At 37.0% G+C, this 23,461-nt stretch overlaps 1 protein-coding gene across 2 annotated transcripts in view; it reads left to right on the forward strand.

Moving 5' to 3' along the window:
* NSUN3 (NOP2/Sun RNA methyltransferase 3) overlaps window positions 1–20,091 on the forward strand; it is a 53,212-nt gene extending 33,121 nt beyond the window's left edge. The window contains exon 7 of one of the 2 annotated variants that reach the window (XM_060099810.1): window positions 18,232–20,091. In XM_060099810.1, coding sequence (XP_059955793.1) covers window positions 18,232–18,502 — 271 coding nt within the window. In that variant the 3' untranslated portion in view covers window positions 18,503–20,091. The remainder of the gene's footprint in view (window positions 1–18,231) is intronic. The other variant, XM_060099809.1, reaches the window with a different exon arrangement.
* Window positions 20,092–23,461: the final 3,370 nt, after the last annotated feature.

Consider the following 23,461-nt stretch of genomic DNA (forward strand, 5'->3'; position numbering starts at 1 on the left):
TAGAAATTTGATTACTTACTGTGAGCATAGTGAAGATTACCCTCAAGGGTTGCAAAATTATACTTTTAAAACTGATGATAGCACTGGGTAACTATTCACCTAGAAATATCTGTGTTTTAGATGCTTAAAGTACCTGAAACTTAATTTTGCATCTGCATTTATTTGATAAATTGTACATGAACTTCAACTTTTCACCTTAATGTTTTCTTTGGTTGTAGAACATAATAGTGGTAGGGGTTTTTTATTTGATTTCTTGCCCAGGCTGCTGTTTGCCAGCAGAAGTAGTAAACTGATACAAACAGAGTGATATGATGAGAAACAGGCAGTGGGAAAATGAAAGAAATGGGAATTGCTGAAAAGGAACAAAAATAGAAAATTGGAAAGGAATGCTAGAAGCCAACAATGAAACATGGGAGAAAATATATGAAATGGTAAGAAAAAGTAAATGAAACAGAACTCCCCAAAATGGTTAAAGGAAGAAAAGATATGAAATGTTGTGGAATTAAACTTCTAGGGTTGGGGGCAGACAAAAAGGAAACAACTTAGAGATAAAAGCTTTATGGAGCTCATAACAGTTGGTTAAAGTTATAGTTTTACCATTTGTTAAATTTTGTAGTAATCAACATATTTCTATTGGTACATCAAATTAGGCTTATATATATATATTTTTAACATCTTTATTGGAGTATAATTGCTTTACAATGGTGTGTTAGTTTCTGCTTTATAACAAAGTGAATCAGTTGTACATACACATATGTTCCCATATCTCTTCCCTCTTGCATCTCCCTTTCCTTCCTTTTAAATCAGACTTCCTGTCCTCCCCGCCCCCCACCCGCCGCCTCCTTTGTTAATTTCCCTTATGTTACTAGAAAGGCAGTGTCAGGGATAATACTTGTTTTTAAATATGTCTTAACTGCATTTTTGGTACCACATATCTCAATTTTAAAATAGTGACCATGGTTTCTATAGAGTCAAGTTAACTTACTAAAAGTTACCAAACTTTTCCACTCAATGAGAAATGAGAGCACAATTGCTAAGCAGTAACCTTCATTAACAGATTACTTTCTGTAGGAGTTTATTGTTGGCAAGAGGAAAAATCTTTTTTTCTCATTTTTATAAATTACTTGTTGGCAAAAGCTTTATTATTATTCTTTTTCCTAAATGAAGCTTCTGGCCTCTATTATTTCTATCTGTTCTATATTGTAAGAGTTGTAGGTTGCTTGAGCTGTTCCCTACTCAGAAATTTTTGAGTGTTAGTTGCAATTCAGTATATTCCTTTGTTTTACACTGAAAAGTTCTCTTGTTGACCCACCTCTTGATTAAGGTAACATTTATTCATTCACTTATTTAAAAAATATATATTTTGAGAAGATACTTTCCAGTTGTGCTATATATAAAAAATACAAAATGAATATAGCATAAACCCTGTTTTCAAGGAGCTGGAAATTTACTGCTTGGGAAAAACAGAAGAGGGAGGAATTCCATGGGGAGTCAGTGAAGATTTCAGAGACTAAGTGAGCTTTGAAGTGGGCCTGGAAAGATGAATAAAAGTTCTCCTGGTCAAAAGGAAACTGAAAAATAATTTATGTAAACATTAGAACTTACTAAGCATCTAGAGAGATGGGACAGAGAATCATCAGGGATCCAGGCCCTGTCTGTCTTCTACCTTATGGTCCAGAGTGACAATTCCAACTCTTACTGTTTAATCTGCATCGCAAGTAGTAAGAAAGAGCAAAAGAGCACACCTCACATTACTTCGACTCACTTGTTATGGGTCAGACTTAGACATATGACTACCTTTAGTGAAAGGCAGTTTAGGAAATTAGCCTTAGCTGTACCCAGTTAAAAATTCGATTACTATAGAAGGAAGTGAGAACAGATATTGAGCAATTAGAAGTGTCTGTCACAAGCTGGAAATCCCTTGATCAGATAACACTGGAGTATGCAAAGAAAATTAATAAGAAAATCCTTTAGCAAGAGAACCAATTTGAAAGATTTCACAGTAATCAAGAAGTAGATGACAAAGGCCTTAACTGAGTGAATGGGAGAGGAATACAGATATGTGCTCAGATTTGCAAGATATTTTCAGTGGAGAATTAATAGGATTTGGTGGTTGATTGGCTCTGGAGTGGGAAGAAAAGGAAGGTGTCAAGGAAAACTGTAGAACTCTACTGCACGGATTTGAATCCTGGTTTGGACACTTATGTGTGTGCAACACTTACTGAGTGGCCTCATACAAGTTGCTTAACCCTCTTGCCTTAGTTACCTCATCTGCAAAGTGAGAATAATAACTTGATTGAAAGATTGAATGAGACAACATATGTAAAACATCTAACTTTAGGAAAAAAGATAAACCAATGATAAAATTATAGGGAAGACTGATATTTAAGGGATAGGAAGAAGAGGAAAGGTAGATAAGGAGGCTAAAGGGGGCCTCAGAGAAGTAGGAGATGAACAAAGAAAGAGGAGTGTCCAGGAAGACAAAGTGAGAGAAAGTTTCTCGAAGTTGAGGATGAATGACAGAATCAAATAGTATAGTGAGATGAATGCAAAAATAAACCTCTTAACTTAGGCTAGCTTTGTACTCATTTTATCAGTAAGCTTCTGAGGAAAACAGATATTTTAATATATCATTGAGAGTTGGAAACAAACTTTGGTTAAAGGAATTTACCAGATTGTTTGGAATTTGGAATAGCTACAAATTATTCCAAATTATTTGAAATTTTAATGAAGGAGTAACTGCCTTTGAATTTCTAACCATTGAGTCTAATTTGTTAAAATTCTTTAAAATTATGATTTTGATGTCAGTCTGAGATGAAGAGTTTCAAATTATGTCTCAGCATGAGGTATTTGCTTTCATTTACCTCATCATAAATTCAGTGCAATAATAGCACTTTAATAGGTAAAGGTTGCATGCTCTATAAAATGAGCAGGTAGCCAAGATTCTAAAGTCATAGCTTCAGACCTACTAATTCTTAGTTCCTTTTTATTAAAAGTGCCTAAAGGTCTATAGTTATTCTTTACCTTCAATGAGTATTTGGGGCAGTTGGGATGATAAAATGTATGCATGTAGCATCCTCTTTCTTATTGCCCCAGATTCCATACTTATTCTAGCAATCGTAATAATTTGCTCCAGGGTATACAGCAGTGGTAAAGCTTGCAGTCCTTTTCCTGGTATTAGATTAAGGTGCATTAATTAGCTGTGTAACTTCAGGCAAGTCACTGAGTCTTTGTGACTCTCTATTTGATAAATTGGGTCAGACTATTTACCTTGTATACCTCATAAGGTTTTATTAAGACTCCATCTGTGAAATGCTCTTTAAGTTAAGCACCAAATAAACATAAGGTAGCGTTATTAATTAGGCTGATGACTTGTTCCTCACTTGGTTAACATAGGAATCAGCATGTCATTTGATTTTTGGACCAAATCCACATTCCCATGAATTCAGGAATATTCTACCCTAAAGAAAGAGTAAGAATTTCCTCATGGAGAATATGTGTGTGCAATGTCCTCTGGAAGCATTTCACCTTTTTCAGTTTTGGATTTAGTTTTTGTCATTCAGGCAGTAAGATACAAAGACCACAAGTAGTTTTCATATATTTTTCACATTATTAATTAGATAACTTTTTTATGTAAGTTGCAAGTAACCTTATAAAGTAGCCTTTTAGAGAATTTCTGAAACATTACTTGAATATTAAATGGCTACAAGGGACCAATTGCAGGATTGATGCTCCTATGCTCGTTTTAAGTTTTAAAAATTATTATATTCTTACTTGGTTTTAAAAAATGTTTAATGCTAGAGTTTCTAAGATGAAGGGTACAAGCTTGCTAATATTATGTCAGTGAAGGGATTTTTAAGTCTATTTCACTTGATTACTTCCCCATATTTACATCTGAAAGAATGGTTGATGTTGCCTTGATGCTTTAATGGTGACACAGAAGGGTCATGAAGAAAGATGAGGAATAAGTAGATTAATCACAGTAGTGTTTACCTGTAATCTGAATTTTTCAAGAATACAGACATCTGTGATTGTTTTACTTCTGCACCAGAAGTTGTGGTAGAGGCTGTGCCTGTAACTTCAAACATGTCACCGGAAGACATAAAAAGACGATGCTTGTCCCTTAATGGTAAGTCGTAAGGAATTCATGTAAAGGGAGAAAATCACTTTTCTTGCTTTGGTCAAAAGATGGCAGTATTGCTGTGTGTTTTCTTCCTCAGTTTGGGCTCAGTTTTTTTTAATGCAAAAAACACTTAAATTTAGTGATCTAATTAACAATGACCCTTCCAACAGAATGCCAAATTTCTAATCGAAGACCAGAAGAATAGACCAGAAAATGGAATTTATCTTTTTAAAATGTATTAGGGTTGCTTTAGTAGCTATTTGTAAAAATAGCATTCTCTAAGACTCAGATTTGCCAGAGGAAAAGAGGACACCCTGCATCATGTTTTCAATTTTGGTTAGGTTTGAAATACCCTCCCTTTGGAACTTTGATGACTGTCAGGGTTCCAAGATGTTTTTGAGGGGTTTTTTTGTTTGTTTTGTTTGTTTGTTTTTAGTTTTTAAAGGTCATTGAACTTCTGTTTTCATTAAGGCAATACTTACTTTTCTTCAAGGTGTTAAAATCAGGTAATTGTTTTTCTTTTTTTTCCTTGGTCATTATACTTTATTTGTTGGTAGTTGGAAGACTGTGTGAACTAGTCTGGAAATGTAAATGTGGTTTCCCTTTTTTTTGCTGGGAAAACAACATGTTCTCACCTTGTTTCTAAGCCAGTATTATAAATGGCTCTTGGGGCTTGATTCTCTGTTTTTCTCTTAAGATCTTTAAAGGATAGAGAAATGCAATGAAAAGCACTGAAAAAAATAACAAAATGAACTTCTGAAAAAAGTTTCATTATTGATTGTATAAAGTGTTCTTTAAAAAATACAGACATACAAAACACTTTTGGGAGGGGGTAATGGGGAAGAACCCTTAGTGTATTGAAAGAATGCAAAACAGTCCAGCTGTTTTTCTTACTTTATATTAGAATAAGAAAATACTGATGGATTCTGCTCAGAATTCTGCTTTTTTTTAAGGTGATATAGTATGTATTTGTTATATCACATCACCCACTTCCCTCAGTAGGATCTGGGGCAGCACCCTGTAATCAAACTTTAATATGTTTTCAGCAAAACGTTCGAGTAGTTTTACCACGTGGGCTCAGTCTTGACCATAAATAGCCTTACATCAATTTAGGTCAAATGTTGAGGCCAGATGAATCTGACACAAACTTAAGAAAAAAGCTGTAGTTTGCAGAGCTTTTTGGATTTCACGATGGCGTGTAAGAGATAGTACATCTGAAGCGCCATTCAGGTCTACTCTGTGAACCGCCAAAAATCAATTAAGGTTTTCTATTTGTAAATGGGGAAAATTTAATTTAACGTTATATTCTGTTTAATGTTTTCTTTTTTAGAATATGTTTTGTTTTGAGCTGCTTCATTAACTAGGTGGTTTAAGTGCAAAATGCATTTCAGCCTATTCCATAATACTGAAAGACAAAGATGTGGAAAAATTTGTACAGCTAGTATCTGCTGTAAAGCAACAGGGTATCTGGTGTACATTCTGTGGCAAGAAGGCCATCATTCTTTTCCTGTTAGGGGTGCTGTGGTAAAAGCATTTCCCACTCTTATTTTATCCTATACTGTTAATCAAGATCAGCTTTACTTCCTGCAGTGCTATTGTGAGATAGAATCTTATTTCATACTTCAAGTAGGGTTAAGCCTGATGAGCTCTTAGGTGGGAGGCTTCTGAGGCGAATATATGTGTTTCAGGGAAATGTTAGGGGGATTGTATTATGTGGCAACTCTGCTTCATTTAGAAGTACTTCCCCAGCTCTGCATTATAGCTGGACATTGTGTGTTGAATAATATATAAAACCCAAGATAATGTCTACTAGTTCCCATTTCAGTAAATACCTAAAGTATTAGGTTAGCCTTCCACCTAATCTGATAAAAACAATACTTTTCTTCATCTACTGTAGTTAGTCATAACATCTTTTTCTGCCTTCTACTGAGGAGTATGATTAGAAATCGCTGCTGACCATCTCTCTACCATCAGTTATAATTCAGTAGTAAAGGATGCCCATCTTAATTCAACTTGTAATTTCATGCAATATAGTTAGTGTTATAGCACAAGTGAAAAATATCCCATTATTCAGGATCTTGTTAAGCTGTGAAACATGTAATCCTTGAGAAGCCAAGGTACACAGCTCATTTGAAAAAGGTTAGCAGAGGATACCATTATGCCAGAATGGATGTTGCTTAGTTAGTTGTTTAGTTTTACCTCCTCTTATTAAAAAAAAAAAAAAAACACACTACATGGCACAAAAATTTACACAAGCATAGAGCAACCTTTTGCCTTCTACCAGATCCCAGATCCAGCACTTTTTATTTTCCTTCTCTAATCCTGACTTATGTTTTTATATGGTCATTACCACAACTTTGCCAGTTTATTAGTATTATTCAAGTCTAACTTTTAAATGTTCTTCCCCCTCCAGAATTTAAAATTTCTTACTTGGCTTGTTAAGACCTACTAAACAGTATATTTCTTCTGTTCTGATTGTCATAATTTCTCTCCTGAAGTAACACAACCTTTCTCACACCCTACTGTCTACTGTCCTTAAAAAAAGGACAATTTTTAAAAAGCCTTTTAAAAATCCTTCTTTTCATGACTTGGATGAAACCTATCCAAATTAATTAATTAATATAATAATTACTTGGTTCTTATGGGCTATTTCAAAATATATATAACTGGTTATGCAAGCAAATGATTTATCCTAGACACTATGGAATAAAATAATTCTCAGTATAGAAAAGTCTTGGCTATATGAACTCTGGGAGTGAGTTTTTTTTTTTCCGTATTACCTGTTTTCCTTGATCTTTGAATACAAAATTATGGTATTTTTGAAATCTGTAACTACTACAAGCAAAAGGGCAAAAATGGTATTTAAACAGCAATCATTAGCAGCAAAACAGCAACAACCATTTGACAGGAATCTCTTAACATTTTGCCCTAGGACGTTGAGATTAATCAACATCATTAATCATTAGAGAAATGCAAATCAGAACTACAATGAGATAGCATCTCACACCAGTCAGAATGGCCATCATCAAAAAATCTAGAAACAACAAATGCTGGAGAGGGTGTGGAGAAAAGGGAACACTCTTGCACTGCTGGTGGGAATGTGAATTGGTACAGCCATTATGGAGAACAGTATGGAGGTTCCTTAAAAAACTACAAATAGAACTACCATATGACCCAGCAAATCCCACTACTAGGCATATACCCTGAGAAAACCATAATTCAAAAAGAGACATGTGGGCCTCCCTGGTGGCGCAAGTGGTTGAGAGTCTGCCTGCCGATGCAGGGGATACGGGTTCGTGCCCTGGTCTGGGAGGATCCCATATGCCGCGGAGCGGCTGGGCCCGTGAGCCATGGCCGCTGAGCCTGCGCGTCCGGAGCCTGTGCTCCGCAACGGGGGAGGCCACAACAGTAAGAGGCCCGCATACCGCAAAAAAAAAAAAAAAAAAAAAAAAAAAAAAAGAGACATGTACCAAAATGTTCATTGCAGCTCTATTCACAATAGCCCGGAGATGGAAACAACCTAAGTGTCCATCATCGGATGAATGGATAAAGAAGATGTGGCACATATATACAATGGAATATTACTCAGCCATAAAAAGAAACGAAATTGAGCTATTTGTAATGAGGTGGATAGACCTAAAGTCTGTCATACAGAGTGAAGTAAGTCAGAAAGAGAAAGACAAATACCGTATGCTAACACATATATATGGAATTTAAGAAAAAAACAATGTCATGAAGAACCTAGGGGTAAAACAGGAATAAAGACACAGACCTACTTGAGAATGGACTTGAGGATATGGGGAGGGGGAAGGGTAAGCTGTGACAAAGCGAGAGAGAGGCATGGACATATATACACTACCAAATGTAAGGTAGATAGATAGTGGGAAGCAGCCGCATAGCACAGGGAGATCAGCTCAGTGCTTTGTGACCACCTAGAGGGGTGGGATAAGGAGGGTGGGAGGGAGGGAGATGCAAGAGGGAAGGGATATGGGAACAGATGTATATGTATAACTGATTCACTTTGTTATAAAGCAGAAACTAATAAAAAAATTAATGTGGCCAGTTAAGTTATACCAACCTAATTTTAGAAAGATAAATTATGAGTATTGGGATGAAAACAGAGCAGAAGAATCAGCCAACGTTGGGAACATTATAGAAATTAATTTAAATTTGCATCCAGCCCGGAACATACTGTTTGTAAATGATGAGGCTTCTATGTACTTTTGTACAACTGTAATGAGAAAGAATCATACTTACTTGATTAGGCATTGGTTTTGCTAACTGTGGAACTAGGATCAAAATAAATCCTTTTAAAGATACCCCCATTCAAATTGTATATATCCCTTGCACAATAATCTAACTTTTTTTTTAAAAGAAAATCTTATTCTCATTGCTATAGTCAGTAGAAAATGATCCAAAATGAGTGTAGGTGTAACTTGCACAGTTTTAGCAAAATCTACCGATGCCTCAGTACGTCACTGTAAAAAAAAGTGAAAAGCCGTCACCAGGTGTTTGTTAGTTTCCTATTGCTGCTATTAATAACAAATTACCATAAATTTAGTGGCTTAAAATAACACAGATTTATTATCTTACACTTCTGGAGGTCATAGGTTCAAAATCAAGGTGTTTGCAGAGCTGCGATTTCTTCTGGAGGCTCTAGGGGAGTGCTGTAGACTGAAAATTCATATGTTGAAATCCTAATCCCAAAGATGATTGTGTTAGGCCTTTGGGAGGTGATTAGGTTATGAGGGTGGAGCACTCATGATGGGATTAGTGCCCTTAGAGCCCTCAGAATGCTCCCAAGCTCCTTCTGCCATGGGAGGACACAGTGGCCATCTATGAACCAGGAGGCAGGTATCCTCAGCAGAGGCTGAACCCGCTGGTGCCTTAATCTTGGACTTCCCAGCTTCCTGAACTATGAGAAATAAATGTTTATTGTTTAAGCCACCTAGTCTGTGGCATTTTTGTTATAGCAACCCAAACAGACTAAGACAGGGAGAATGATTTCCTTACCTTTTCCAACTTCTAGACGCAGCCCACATTCCTTGGCTTGTGGCCTTTGGCTAGCATTCCTGTCACTCCAGCCTTAGCTTCAGTCATCACCTTTCTTTCTCTGACTCTCCTGCTTCCCTTTTCTATTTATAAGGATCTTTGTAATTACATTGGGCCCACTCAGATAATCCAGTGTAATCTTCCCATTTTAAGACCCTTAATTTCATCACATCTGCAGATACCCTTTTGCCATGCAATGTGACATGTTTAAAGGTTCTGGGGATTAGGATATGGACATCTTTGTGGCCCATCATTCTTCCTCCCATAGGCTGTTATCCCATTAACAGTTCACATCTCTGGTGTCTAGATCTGAGCCTTTTTAAAAAGTTTCTGTGGAGCATATTTAGGAGACAGTGACAAGTAAGAAGACAGGTTTAAAAACTTTTTTTAGGAATTAACCGTAAACACTGAAGGTTAAGTAGGCTTACAGTGGTAAGCTACTATAAATTGGTAGTCACCTCCCAGTTTTTTTTTATATCAGTAAGTGGATATATGAGAAGACCAGAAATACTGGATACCATACAATTTTAGTTATCTGGACCTCAGGGAATGAGTTTTCTAGAGAGTTAATCCCTTAATAGTCAAATTAAAAGAACGAAAAACAACTGACCTCTATGGGAAATTTTCTAATATTTATACCACTGTCATAGCTGCCCTTTAATTTGTATTATTGTAGAAATACATGACATGGGTAAAATATTAAAAATATAAATGACTTTTTAGTTAAAAGTAATTTACCCCTACCACTCCCCCATCTTCCCCTAGCTTTGCTCCTCAGAGCAACCACTTACAATTATTTATACTTTATTTATTCTTCAGGTCACTCCTAAACCTCTAAATAATATGTTTATCCTTTATTACTTCATTTATCAACTTTAGACATTGACTACAGGCACACCTTGTTTTATTGTGTTTCTCAGATACTATGTTTTTACAAATTGAAGGTTTGTGACAACCATGCGTCCAACAAGTCTGTTGGCACCATTTTTCCAACAGCCTTTGTTCACTTTGTGTCTCTGTGTCACTTTTAGGTAATTCTAACAATATTTCAAACTTTTCATTATTATTGTATTTGTTATGGTGATCTGTGATCAGTGATCTTTGATGTTACTATTGCAAAAATATTACAACTTGCTGAAGGCTCAGATGATGGTTAGCATTTCTCAGCAATAAAGTGTTTTTTAATTAAGGTATGTACATTTTTTTAGACATAATATTATTGCACACTTAATAGACTATAGTATAGTGTAAACATAACTTTTTTATGCACTGGGAAACCAAAAAGTTTGTGACTTGCTTTATTGCGATTCACTTTATGCTTTATTGTGATCTGGAACCAAACCTGCCATATCTCCGAGGTGTGCCTGCCCTGACTTTTTGCTTGGACTTATCTCACTTATACCTCCCTTACCTCTTCACAGCACTCTACAACCTGTGTTCTCACCCTGTTACAGTTTCTCCCTCAGTCAGCTTGGAAACTTAGTACTTCACACTTAGATCTACATTTCTTGTTCTGTTAGTGGTAGAAAGTCTCTCTAAACACATTTTGAGCTTTATTCTTTTTTTCTTTTTTGAAATAGAGAAATAGCTCTTGGTTTCTCTTTTTGTAGTATAACAATATTTACATCCCCGCCCCATCTTACATTTCTCCCCTCTACTTCGCAGTGTCTTATACCTGCACCTTTATGTTTATGTTGTCAAGGTTGACAGTATTCTTTCTGAGATTTTATCATCTGTTCTGAAACATTACTAAGATAAGTTTATGGAATGATTCTGAACATTGAGGACCAATAATCAACATATGTTGTTTTATTGTTCACTGCAGAATGGACTAATACATTAGAATTAAATTTCCTTCTCTGTTGGTTCAGTGTTGTGATCAGAATGATGCTGAGAGGAAAATTTTCTTATAATCAGATTAGATGGAACGGACTGTCTCTCTCTCTCTCTTTTCTTCTCCCCCCTACACACCCACCCCAGGCGCATGTATCAAATCTTCAAGGTTTTCTCAGTTTTCAGTCATTTCATCTCTTCTCTCCCTTCTCACTTCTCCCTGGAGTCTCCCTCTTCTTCTAATCTGGAGTAGTTACCCTCTAAGGGCTCCCATGCAGTTATCATTCTGGGGCTTCACTCCCTTCATTTGTTCTCCTATGTGGCGTTCACTGTTTTCCTTGTCACAGTTCTATTCTTTCTTGATTTACCTCCTCATTCTGCTAGAGATAAAATTTCTGAGTCATCAGATATCTGAAAGTTTCTGTCTCCCTCCTATATATTTATTTGACAGTGTGGCAATAAATAGCATCCACTTTTTTTTTTTTTTTTTTTTTGCGGTATGCGGGCCTCTCTCACTGCTGTGGCCTCTCCCGTTGCGGAGCACAGGCTCCGGACGCGCAGGCTCAGCGGCCATGGCTCACGGGCCTAGCCACTCGGCGGCATGTGGAATCTTCCCAGACCGGGGCATGAACCCGTGTCCCCTGCATCGGCAGGCGGACTCTCAACCACTGCGCCACCAGGGAAGCCCATAGCATCAACTTTAAATTGCCTTTTTCCCAGGATTTGGAGTACCCTACTCCACAGATGCCAGTCTGATTCCTGGACCCTTAGAGGCAACCAGTTCTTCTCTCTGGAGGCATTTAGCATTTTTCCTTTGTTCTCAAAGTTCTAAAATTTAACAATAATGCATCTAAATGTGGATGCTTTTCATTCACTATAAGGTTGGAGTTTTGACAGTGTTGTGTCAGACCCTCTGCACCCTCTCCTCTTAACTCCCTGATCTCATCTCATCCTACCACCACTTTCTTCCCTGTGCTACAGCCACACTGGCCTCCTCCTTCCTCAAACATGTCTGAGGGTCTTTGCACTGGCTACTCCTTTTGTGCAGAATGCTCTTTCCTCAAATATCTACATGGCCCACTTCCTTACCTTCTCTTCTCAGGTCTTTGTTCAGATGTCACTTCTTGAAGTGTCGTCCTATTCTAATTATCCTACTTAAAACTGCAATCCCGGGCCTCCCTGGTGGCGCAGTGGTTGAGAGTCCGCCTGCCGATGCAGGGGATACGGGTTCGTGCCCCGGTCTGGGAGGATCCCATATGCCGCGGAGCGGCTGGGCCCGTGAGCCATGGCCGCTGGGCCTGCGCGTCCGGAGCCTGTGCTCCGCAGCGGGAGAGGCCACAGCAGTGAGAGGCCCGCATACCGCAAAAAAAAAAAAAAAAAAAAAAAAAAAAAAACTGCAATCCCTGTTACCATCCAGGCACTCCTAATCCTCTTACCTTGATTTAATTTTCTTTATAGAACCTATCACTAAATTAAAAAATAAGCAAACTGTGATATTGTGAATATATATTTCATCTTTGTTCCTGGTTCCAGGCCAGAGCTCCTAAAACCCTTGTAATTTCCGAAGTGATAAGAGTGATAGGAACATCTTTTGTTATAATATCTGGCTTTGGTGAAAGGAGCAACTTTTATTATTCATAACAAGCCCTTTCAACCATACCTGAGTTTATGTTAATAAGGTGACTTTGGGGCAGCCCCTAAGGATGGGGGACTGGTTGCCAGGGGAACTGACTGTATAATTAGAGTGTTGGAACTTTCAGCTCCACCCCTCCCTCTCTTTAGGGATGGGAGAGGGGCTGGAGATGGAGTTTAATCACCAGTGGCCAATGATTTAATCAATTACACCTATTTAATGAAGCCTCTAAAAAAATGTCACTGAAGAGATCTGCAGGGCTTTCAGGGTGGAGAGGAGGTGTTGGGAGGGTGGTGTGCCTGGAGAGGACATACTTTGCCCTGTGCATCTCTTCCATCTGGCTGTTACTGCATTGTATCTTTTAATAATAAATCAGTAACATAGTAAGTAAAAGAGCCATTCTAGAAAATTATTTAACCCAAGGAGGGGTTTGTGGGAACCCCATTTTATAACCAGTGTGTCAGAAGTGCCGAAGACTTGGACTTGCAGTTGGCATTCGAAGGACAGTCTTGTGGGACCAGGTGGTTAGTGTCAGAATTGAAATAAATTGTAGGACATGCATTCAGTGTTTGCAGAAAATTGGAGGATTGCTTGGTGGGGGAAAACACAGGTGCAAACATACACACATGCATACGTATATATGTGTGTGTATGTGTATATATTATGTGTGTGTATGTGTTTATATATGTATGTGCATATGTATAGTTTGCTAGGACTACCATAACACAGTACCACAGACTGAATGGCTTAAACAACAGATATTTCTCACAGTGCTGAAAGCTATAAGTCTGAGATCAAGGTGTCTGCAGGGTTGATTTCTTCTGAGGCCTCTCTGCTTGGATAGCTGTCTTTGCCCTGTGTCTTCACTTGATCTTCCCTCTGTAATTGTGTCCAAATTTCCTCTTCTTATAAGGACATCAGACATACTGGATTAGGGCCCACCCTAATGACCTCATTTTAATAACTTAATTACCTCTTTAAAGATGTTATCTCCAAATACAGTCACATTCTGAGGTATTGGGGGTTAGGGCTTCAACATATGAATTTTGAGGGGAACACAGTTCAGTCCATGACAGACTTACTTATTTTTGTAGTCTTTCTCCCCCAGCTAGAATGTAAGCTTCATGAAACTGAGGGTTTTTTTTTTATCGTTATTGTTCTATTTCAGTGTATACCCAACATCTAGAACAATGCTTGTAATAGATGCTGAATAAATAATAATGGATATTCTAGCCTTTTGATGAGTTATTTTAATCTGAAAATTTCTTTTCATCTCTAGAAAATTCTTATTTCACTAATTCAAGTCCCCCTCCCCCAGTTCTCTGTACTATCTTTCCAGTACTCCTGTTAACTGAAATTTGGACCTGCTTGATTAATCTTCCCTGTGTCATTTTCAGTCAATCTATTGTTCTGCTTTTTTGGAAGATTTTTCAACCTTAACTTCCAAACACTTCTATAAAATATTATTTTGATAAACATGTATTTCATTTCAAAGAGCCCTCTTCTTGGTCCTGTTTCATGACATTCTCTTATTGTTTTGTAGGTCCTGTATTTTTGCTGATCTTTCTACATTTATAAGGTCTTGTTATGTCTCTTTTGCTCCCTGAATTTTGTTTCTTCGTAGGCCATTTTTTGTTTGTTTCTTTTACTTTTGATCTCACATATTGCGTAAGCATTTCTCACCCTTAATAATCCTTCACTGTACATTTTTATTTAATAATGGGACAGTAAAGTACTAGGAGGTTTATTTTAGGGATGATAATTTTTGCCTGGTGATGTCACTTTATGATTTGCTGAATGTAGAGGTCTTTGGTTGGGGGGGGTGCCTTAGGTCTCCCTAAATAGTTTATTCAACTTTCTTAGATTAAAAAGCTTCCAACTTTCAGGGAAGAGGTAAAATTGTCATTATATCAGATAACATGATACTATATATAGAAAATCCTAAAGATTCTGCACAGAAACTCCTACAACTGATAAACGAAATCAGTAAGGTAGCAGGATACAAGTTTAACATACATAAATCAGTTGCATTTCTTTTTTTTTTTTTTTTTCAGTATGCGGGCCTCTCACTGTTGTGGCCTCTCCCGTTGCAGAGCACAGGCTCTGGACGCACAGGCTCAGTGGCCATGGCTCATGGGCCCAGCCGCTCCACGGCATGTGGGATCTTCCCGGACCGGGGCACGAACCCGTGTCCCCTGCATCGGCAGGCGGACTCTCAACCACTGTGCCACCAGGGAAGCCCCGCATTTCTTTATAATAACAATGAAATATCAGAAAGGGAATGTAAAAATCAATACCTTTTAATATCACAACCCCCCGCCAAAAAATACTTAGGAATAAACCTGACCAAGGAGGTAAAACACTTATATAATTAGAACTATAAAACTATAAAGGAAATTGAAGATGATTCAAAGAAATGGGAAGATATTCCCTGCTCTTGGATTGTAAGAATTAATCTTGTTAAATTGGCCATACTACCCATAGCAATCTACAGTTTAAATCCAGTCCCTATCAAATTACCCATGACATTTTTCACAGAACTAGAACAAGTAATCCAAAAACTTATATGGAACCATAAAAGACCCAGAATTGCCAAAGCTATCCTGAGGAACAAAAACAAAGCAGGAGGCATAACCCTCCAAGACTTCAGACAATACTATAAAGCAATAGTAATCAAAACAGCATGGTACTGGCACAAAAACAGACATGTGGATCAAGGGAACAGAATAGAGAGCCCAGAAATAAACCCACACACCTATGGTCAATTAATCTTCGACAAAGTAGGCAAGAATATACAACTGGAAGAAAGTCTCTTCAGCAAATGGTGTTGGGAAAGTTGGACAGCTGCATGTAAATCAATGAAGTTATAACACTCCCTCACACCTAAACAAAAATAAACTCAAAATGGCTTAAAGACTTAAATGTAAGAATGATACCATGAAACTCCTAGAAGAGAACATAGGCAAAATGTTCTTTGACATAAATCGTACCGATGTTTTCTTAGGTCAGTCTCCAAAGGCAATAGAAATAAAAGCAAAAATAAACAAATGGGATCTAATCAAACTTACAAGCTTTTGCAAAGCAAAGGAAACCATAAACAAAACTAAAAGACAACCTACAGAGTGGGAGAAAATATTTGCAAACAATGCGACTGACAAGGGCTTAATGTCCAAAGTATACAAACAGTTCATAGAACTCAACAAAAAAAACCCAAACAACCCAATCAAAAAATGGGCAGAAGACCTAAATAGACTTTTCTCCAGAGAAGACATACAGATGGCCAACAGGAACATGATAAGTTGCTCAACATCACTAATTATTAGAGAAATGCAAATCAAAACTGCAACAAGGTAGCACCTCACATCAGTCAGAATGGCCATCATTAAAAAGTCTACAAATAAGAAAGTTGGAGAGGGTGTGGAGAAAAGGGAACCCTCCTACACTGTTGGTGGGAATGTAAGTTGGTACAACCATTATGGAAAACAGTATGGAGGTTCTTCAAAAAGCTATTAAGTAGAGTTGCCATACGATCCAGCAATCCCACTCCTGGGCATATATCCAGAGAAAACTATAATTCAAAAAGATATGTGCACCCCTATGTTCATAGCAGCACTATTGACAGTAGCCAAGACATGGAAACAACCTAAATGTCCATCGACAGATGAATGGATAAAGAAGATATGGTACATATATATAATGGAATACTACTACTCAGCCATAAAAAGGAATGAAATAATCCATTTTCAGCAACATGGATGGACCTGGAGATTATCATACTAAGTGAAGTAAGTCAGAAAGAGAAAGACAAATACCATATGATATCACTTATATGTGGAACCTAAAATATAACACAAATGAACTTATCTATGAAACAGAAACAGACTCACAGACATAGAGAATGGACTTGTGGTTGCCAGGGGGGAGGTGAGGTGAGGGAGGGACGGATTGGGAATTTGGGAGTAGCAGATGCAAACTATTATGCATAGAATGGATAAACAAGGTCCTACTGTATAGCACAGGAACAATATTTAATATCCTGTGATAAACCATAATGGTAAAGAATATGGAAAAGACTGTATAACTGAATTGCTTTGCTCTACAGCAGAAATTAACACAACATTGTAAATCAGCTATACTTCAGTTAAAAAAAAAACTTCCAACTTTTTACTTGGCTGCCTGACTTGCCATATATGGGAGTCTGAAATCTGTGGTTTCTCATCTATGCTTTGAATTAATATCTTTGTTTTCACTTTTTACTCCTGTCACATTTCGTCTGGCTTTTCCAGGTCCCAAACCCCTCTGTAGTTCTGCAGGTAAAATTATGCCCTCTGTGGCTATAGTGCTGTCTCTACTCTCTTCATTCACTATTACTTGTCTGTCTGCATATCATCTTTCAGTAATGTGTTGAAATTCACTGTTAGTTAATGGTTCTCTCTATCCTTTTTACTTTATTGTTTTGAGTTAGTACATTTTTTATTACACATTATATTTAAGGATGTCTACAGAAAAAGGAGAAAAAAATCGTCATCAGTTTGCTTATCTTGAGTTAGAATTTTTCAATACTTTAATGATCGAACATAGAAGACAGAATTTGAACTTGCCTTGATGATGTGGATCTTCATTATAAACCTTAGTTATTGGGAGATGCTCTAGTTGTTTAAATATAGGTTGAGATGGGGCTGACTGTACTTTTAAATCCAGTAGAGGTTCTGGAACATGATTTCTTTAAAAAAAAAAAAAAAAGTTCTTGATCAGTAATTGCTCTGGGGTTATCACCACAGCAGCAGGACTAAAACTTTTCTAGTTTTCTCTCTCAGTAGATGACCTTGCTTCCCCCTCCACACTTATTATCAAGGCTGTCTATCGTAAACTTTCATTTACCTTAGAACGTCTCGGTTCCCTGTTCATGCTCCCTTGTTGTTTCAGATGAAGAGCTGGAATCCCATCTTTTCTGAAGCTAACTCCTCCATTTGCAGCCTGAAGTCCTGGGACTGTTCTCCTGGATCTGCATCTACAAATATGTTCAAGTCTTCCCCTTGGGGGAAAAAAGTCTTCCCATCTTTTCCCTAAAGCTATACTTTTATCTGGAGAAGCCTTCTAAATTTTTTCTAAGTTCTGCTCTCTTTACATATAGGCATTCTCTGTCTTCAGTCCACTTTTTTTTTTTTCCTTGTTCTTTTCCTGGGAAATCTTGTTTATTCGCATGACTTCATCTATCACTGAGCCCTAACCCCTTTCCTGAAGTTCAGATGCTCCTTCCCACCTACCCATTAGTACCACTCAGTATATTCAAAGACAGACCCATTATTCCATGCTCTGCCTCCATCCTCCTGTCCTTAGAAGAACAAAACAATGAACCAGTCAAACATACTCTCTGTCTTTCCCATGTTGATTGGTCTTATTATCATTTTCCCAGTCATCCAAGGATACATTAGAAAGAAATAGTTGCAAGGCTAGAAAACACCCAAAGTTATTACAGTCAGAGTCAGAATAGGGTTAATTTCAAGTCTGTAAGCTTACTTGCCCTCAGCCCCCATAGTTCCTTTTTAATGTAGTAACCAATCTTTTGCATTTTCCTGATTACATGCAGGTCTGCAATTAAGGCCTTACGTCCTGGAGGGCTGCTTGTGTACTCTACATGCACACTTTCCAAGGCAGAAAATCAAGATGTGATCAGTGAAGTTTTAAACTCCTACAGTAACATCATGCCTGTGGACATTAAGGAAATGGCAAGGACTTGCTCCCAAGACTTCACATTTGCTCCCACTGGCCAGGAATGTGGGCTATTGGTGATTCCAGATAAGGGCAAAGCCTGGGGCCCAATGTATGTAGCCAAATTGAAAAAATCATGGACTCCTTGAAATTGGTGATGTGCATTTTGTGAACCATTACATCGATAGCATATCAATGTATTATTATATTTATTTAACATGTAGGCTCTCTACGTGTTAACATTTAAATAAAATGGAGTCACTTTCCCTGGGTCTGTTGGAATCCTATTTAGTTAATACTTTAGCATCTCAGAACTTCTCAGGTATATTTTTTTCCTAGAAACACATCTACAGTAATGATTTAAGATGGTGCAGATGGTGTTTGTTCCGTATAATAAATCTGTCTTTTACTTGGCATTTTGTAGTTAAATTAATCAGAATATATGGTTTTGTGCATAAAATGTTTAGAAATACCTTCTATCTGTAATGTTGGTGCTTTGAACCTCTAAAAATGCACATCTTCTGGCCCTCTTATCGTTTTTTTCCTTATCAAATGTATAGATTCTTCGAGGTTTTTTCCCCCTCTTTTCTATAAGAACTGATTGCTATTCTGAGACTTAACTTCTTAAGCAGCACTATTTCTAGTTCTAGGAAAATAGATTTCTTATTTGCCAAGTTGTTTTTTGTTAAGAACTATCTTCTGTTTACTGCAAAGGTCAGTGACTCTATTGACACCAGCTTTATTTCTCCACTTTTTTTTTGTATTCACAAATACAAATTGAAAGGGTAAATTATGTTGAAAGGCCATTAGAACAGCAGATTCACATGCACATGTTTGACTTTCTACATTCAGCTAGTAGAATAATGGAGTCTATCCAGCAGGCTATAAAGCAAGTACTTGAAACAAAACCAGAATGATTAATAACCGCAATAACTGAACTATATTTGGAGAGTTTTGCTACATAATTGCAGTCATAATGAACACTACAGAATCTGATTATCTAACAGTTGCAATCTGGAGGGGCATTTTATTTCATTGCGTTATGAAATGTTATCTGAGACTATGATGTCACATACTAATGCACAAAAGGGAGATGCCTAATGAGAGTGGATTATACTATTACCAAAACCCAATACCATTTACTAAGTGGCTCTCCTTGTTTATACATATCCTGGGAATATTGTGTACATTTCTGTATATGTACTTAGGGTTTTAGCCTCAGGTTTTGATCATGTGTTTTCTCTAGAAATTGCTTTACTCAGAGACCAAACATATTTTTCCAACTATTAAGAAAAATTATGTAGCATATTTCAAAAGATTCTATCTACTTATAAATTAGTTTTAAAAAAAAACAAAACTCTGACTATAGAAATACAAAATTCTGCTGAAGCTGAATCCTTTTGAATTATTACATTCTATACATTTAAACTAGAGAATCTTGGCTCATTTACTATTTTTTTTTTTTTTTTTGCAAGCATATAAAACTGGGCTCCTTTAACTGGGAAGTCCTAGGAAGAATGTTATTTCTATACCTTCATTGCATTAACCGTTTTGTTTCCTTTATATCTAACCAACATATTTGAAGAAAAGCTGGATCTCTTGGACTCAATCAAATATACCGAGTTAATACAGAAGATTAATAATAACGGAAAGGACTTTTATTATGTGTGTGTGTTTTTTTAGTGTGTGTTTATTGGTTTGTTTTTTCAGTTTGAAATCCTGTCTTCAGATGCTATAGGTTTAAAAAGTACATTTATTCTGTGTAGATTAATCACAAAGTAAATTTTCACAGTGCACTTTGTTGAATGTCATTATTTTCCCAGCATAATGCCATGAAGCCTAATCTGAATACTCAATGTGCTGTTGGATTAGACCTTTCTATGATTACTGAAAAATGCAAATATAGATATACATATAGCTCATTTTATTATTATCAATAACTATAATGAAACATCTGACATTCATTGAGTGTTAAATATTTGATTAAGTTCTTTATATATATGTGTTATCTTTTCTGAACTTTAAAACAGCTCCAGGACTGAGTATCATGACCACATTTTGTGACTGAGAAAACCCAAGTTTAGTGCTGCTCCTAGCTTGCCAAGCTACTCTGGTAAGTAAAGAATGGAACCAAGATTAAAACTGGTTCCAAAGGCCAGGTCCTTCTCACTACTCTATGCTGTCTCACAAGATACAGGTTCTAGGAACCCTCAAGATTATCAACTGGCTTTACCCTTATTCTCCATTGCTCAGCTTTCCCCTTGTATGCAATTCTCTATTCTCAGGGCATGAAAGGGTTAATTAATACTTGGGGAAAAAATCCAATTTTGAAATATTTCAGGCTGTGTTTTAAAGAAGTACCTCTTGTGATTGCGATACCCAGAAATCTCCCATAGAGGTATTCTCTGCCTTCCTTTTCTTTGCAGATGCTGAACTGAAGAATAGGAATTTGGAGCAGCCTTGCAATGTCAATTGAAAAGCAAGGCGTAATTGATACTACTTTCTGTGGCATTGAGTTACTTTCAAAATAGCTTTATAAAATTTAGGTTGCTTACCAACACATTAACTTCTTTCTGCCATCAGCACACTGAACAGCCCTTAGTTTCAGAAATAGACTATGAATAAAAGTAATGCATTTAAATGGTTTGTACTGAATTTTTAAAGCATCAAACATTATCTGTGGCTTAGAATCAAGGCAGCCTACAGTTCTTTATCCTATTGCATATCCATATGGCTTTATCCTGAAGATGGCATGTTACCCCCCTTAACAGTATTATGAAAAATATTCTTTTATACAAGGATAAAAGGATATTAGGCATAAAATAATAGACACCAGAACACTTGCTACATGACTAAAGTAATCACAAATCTAATAGGCCCTTATCCAAGAAGACTTTATATGTGGAGATAAGTATCAGATGATCTGCATAGGCTAATGCAACTCATCTGGAGTACAAAGAGAAAACTGGAACCAATAGCAACAATTTTATTAGATGCCAAGAAGTCCTTTGATGCAATTGAATGGGACTACTTGTATTATATGTTAGGTAAATTTTGCTTTGGGGATGAATATAACAACACAATTTTATGTTCAGCCCATTTATATAGTTCAGATCAATGGTTTACAATCTTCTTTGCCTTGCCTTATTGCTGCATTGGGGAGGGAAGTAAGTATGATGCCCATTACTGATGTTACTCTTCAGGCTGACATTGGAGCTATAATATCACCCAGATCCCCTGGGTAACTGAAGGATATTCAGATGAAGCTTCACAAGTTAACTAAATGTCTGCTGATTATCTACTGCTTGTGCTGAAAGCCCTAACAGCATCTGTCCTGAAAACATTAAAAGTAATGTCAGAATTCGGAATGGCTTCAGGCTGCAAAGTCAATGGGAGAGAATCAGAAATACTATCTTGACAGTCATTTCTATTAATATTACCTATTATATGACATTTAAAATAAAATGAAAATTTAAAAAGAATTGATTTGGGATTCTCATTAGGGAGTAATTAAACTACAGAATGAAAGAACAAACTTAAAAAATTGACTTGTTAATTCAGTGCTAAGATTTTTAAAAAATAGGTTTCACTAGATCTAAGGAGGAAGAAAGCCTGCTAGAACATATACCTCTTTAAAATTCAATTAGCTCAATCAAATATTAACTCCATACACTTCTGTAACTTTTCACAAATGAAGAAAGTAATTTCTTTGGTCATGTGAGGCCCTATAGTCATGTTGAAACTGGGTGAAACATATGCTACCTTAGGAAGAGTACTGTTTGCCTCATTGGAAGCTGTTTGATGGCATACGTCATGACTCAGTTAAGCTTGCTATGGCTTATCAAAAGGAATTTTCTGCTGCATATTGCTGTGGAAGAGCCCATTACATACAAATAACTATATAACCTAGCAGAATCAACAGTCTAAAAATGTATAGCCTATTGAAAAATAAGAAACAGGACAGTAGCACCCAGTTTCTTCCCGGTTCTTAAAAACAAGTGAGAGTAAAACTGCAGATATTAATAAGAATGAGAAGAGTTAGGAGGAATTAGCAATGGTGACAGGAGAAAAGAGGGACTGGGCCTATTTTAGCTTACACTTACTAAGTAATAGAGAGGTTTGCTCATTTAGTCATCCAAACAAGGTGTTAATGACCTTTGAAAAATGGTAGACCTTGTCCCCATTCTGGTATTAACAGTAATCTCTGGGGTGAGGGACAGAGGAATGAGAGGACCAGAGAACTTGTGCTGACTCGTGAATTGATGTTAGCAGTGCAGGATTACTGTGGGTTTGTAGCTCATAGCTGTCAACTCTTAAGAAAAGGGAAGGCTGGTGGCACCTAGCTCTGATGACACTGGAAATTGTTTTGTGTGATATTTTTAGCTATGAAAAGCCAATATAACTAGCTTCATTGATAGCCATCCCTCTTGATCATAAAAAATCTTAAGTGTAAGTCCTAGATTATAACAAATGTATTTAACAAACACAACAGACATACACAAACTACCCATGTTCTTCAAAATGATTACTTTTGTCATATATCCTCGTACAGATAGTCTTTGTTAAATCTTGCATTGAAGCTATAGCTATGCCCATAGATGCATTATTTTCAGCTGTTTAGTTAACCCGACTGTATAGAGTTAACTCAGCAGGTTCCTTTTTCACCCCATAGTATTGAGTTGGCTGAAGCAACTTGATATAGTTTCAACAGAGGTGATTTTTGAACCAGGGGAATGGTTCAGGAGTGGTTTAGGTGGGATCTGGCACGTCACTCTGGGCTTGGGTCTAGATTGAGTCAGTCAAGCATGTTTCAAAAGCAAAGGACACTGTGATAGGCCTAAAGGGTTTCGGATATACTCCTAGGAAGCACATTACAACTCCCAACAAAGTTTACACGTTCATCTATCTGGTCACACCCACTACATTCAATGAGGACTTTAGCATCTAGCTCATATCTTCTCCATTGGAACTCCTGCCACAGGCTGAATTCAACACCTCTGTGGGAAATCCATCAAATATCCCACCTTCCTGATGCCTTTACTACCTCTCCCCCAATGGCTTTTGTCTCTATATGTCTTCAATTCACACTCCTGGAAATTTCCTAGAAT

The sequence above is a fragment of the Mesoplodon densirostris genome, chromosome 5 (genome assembly GCF_025265405.1).
Source record: "Mesoplodon densirostris isolate mMesDen1 chromosome 5, mMesDen1 primary haplotype, whole genome shotgun sequence".
Classification (NCBI taxonomy): Eukaryota; Metazoa; Chordata; class Mammalia; order Artiodactyla; family Ziphiidae; genus Mesoplodon; species Mesoplodon densirostris.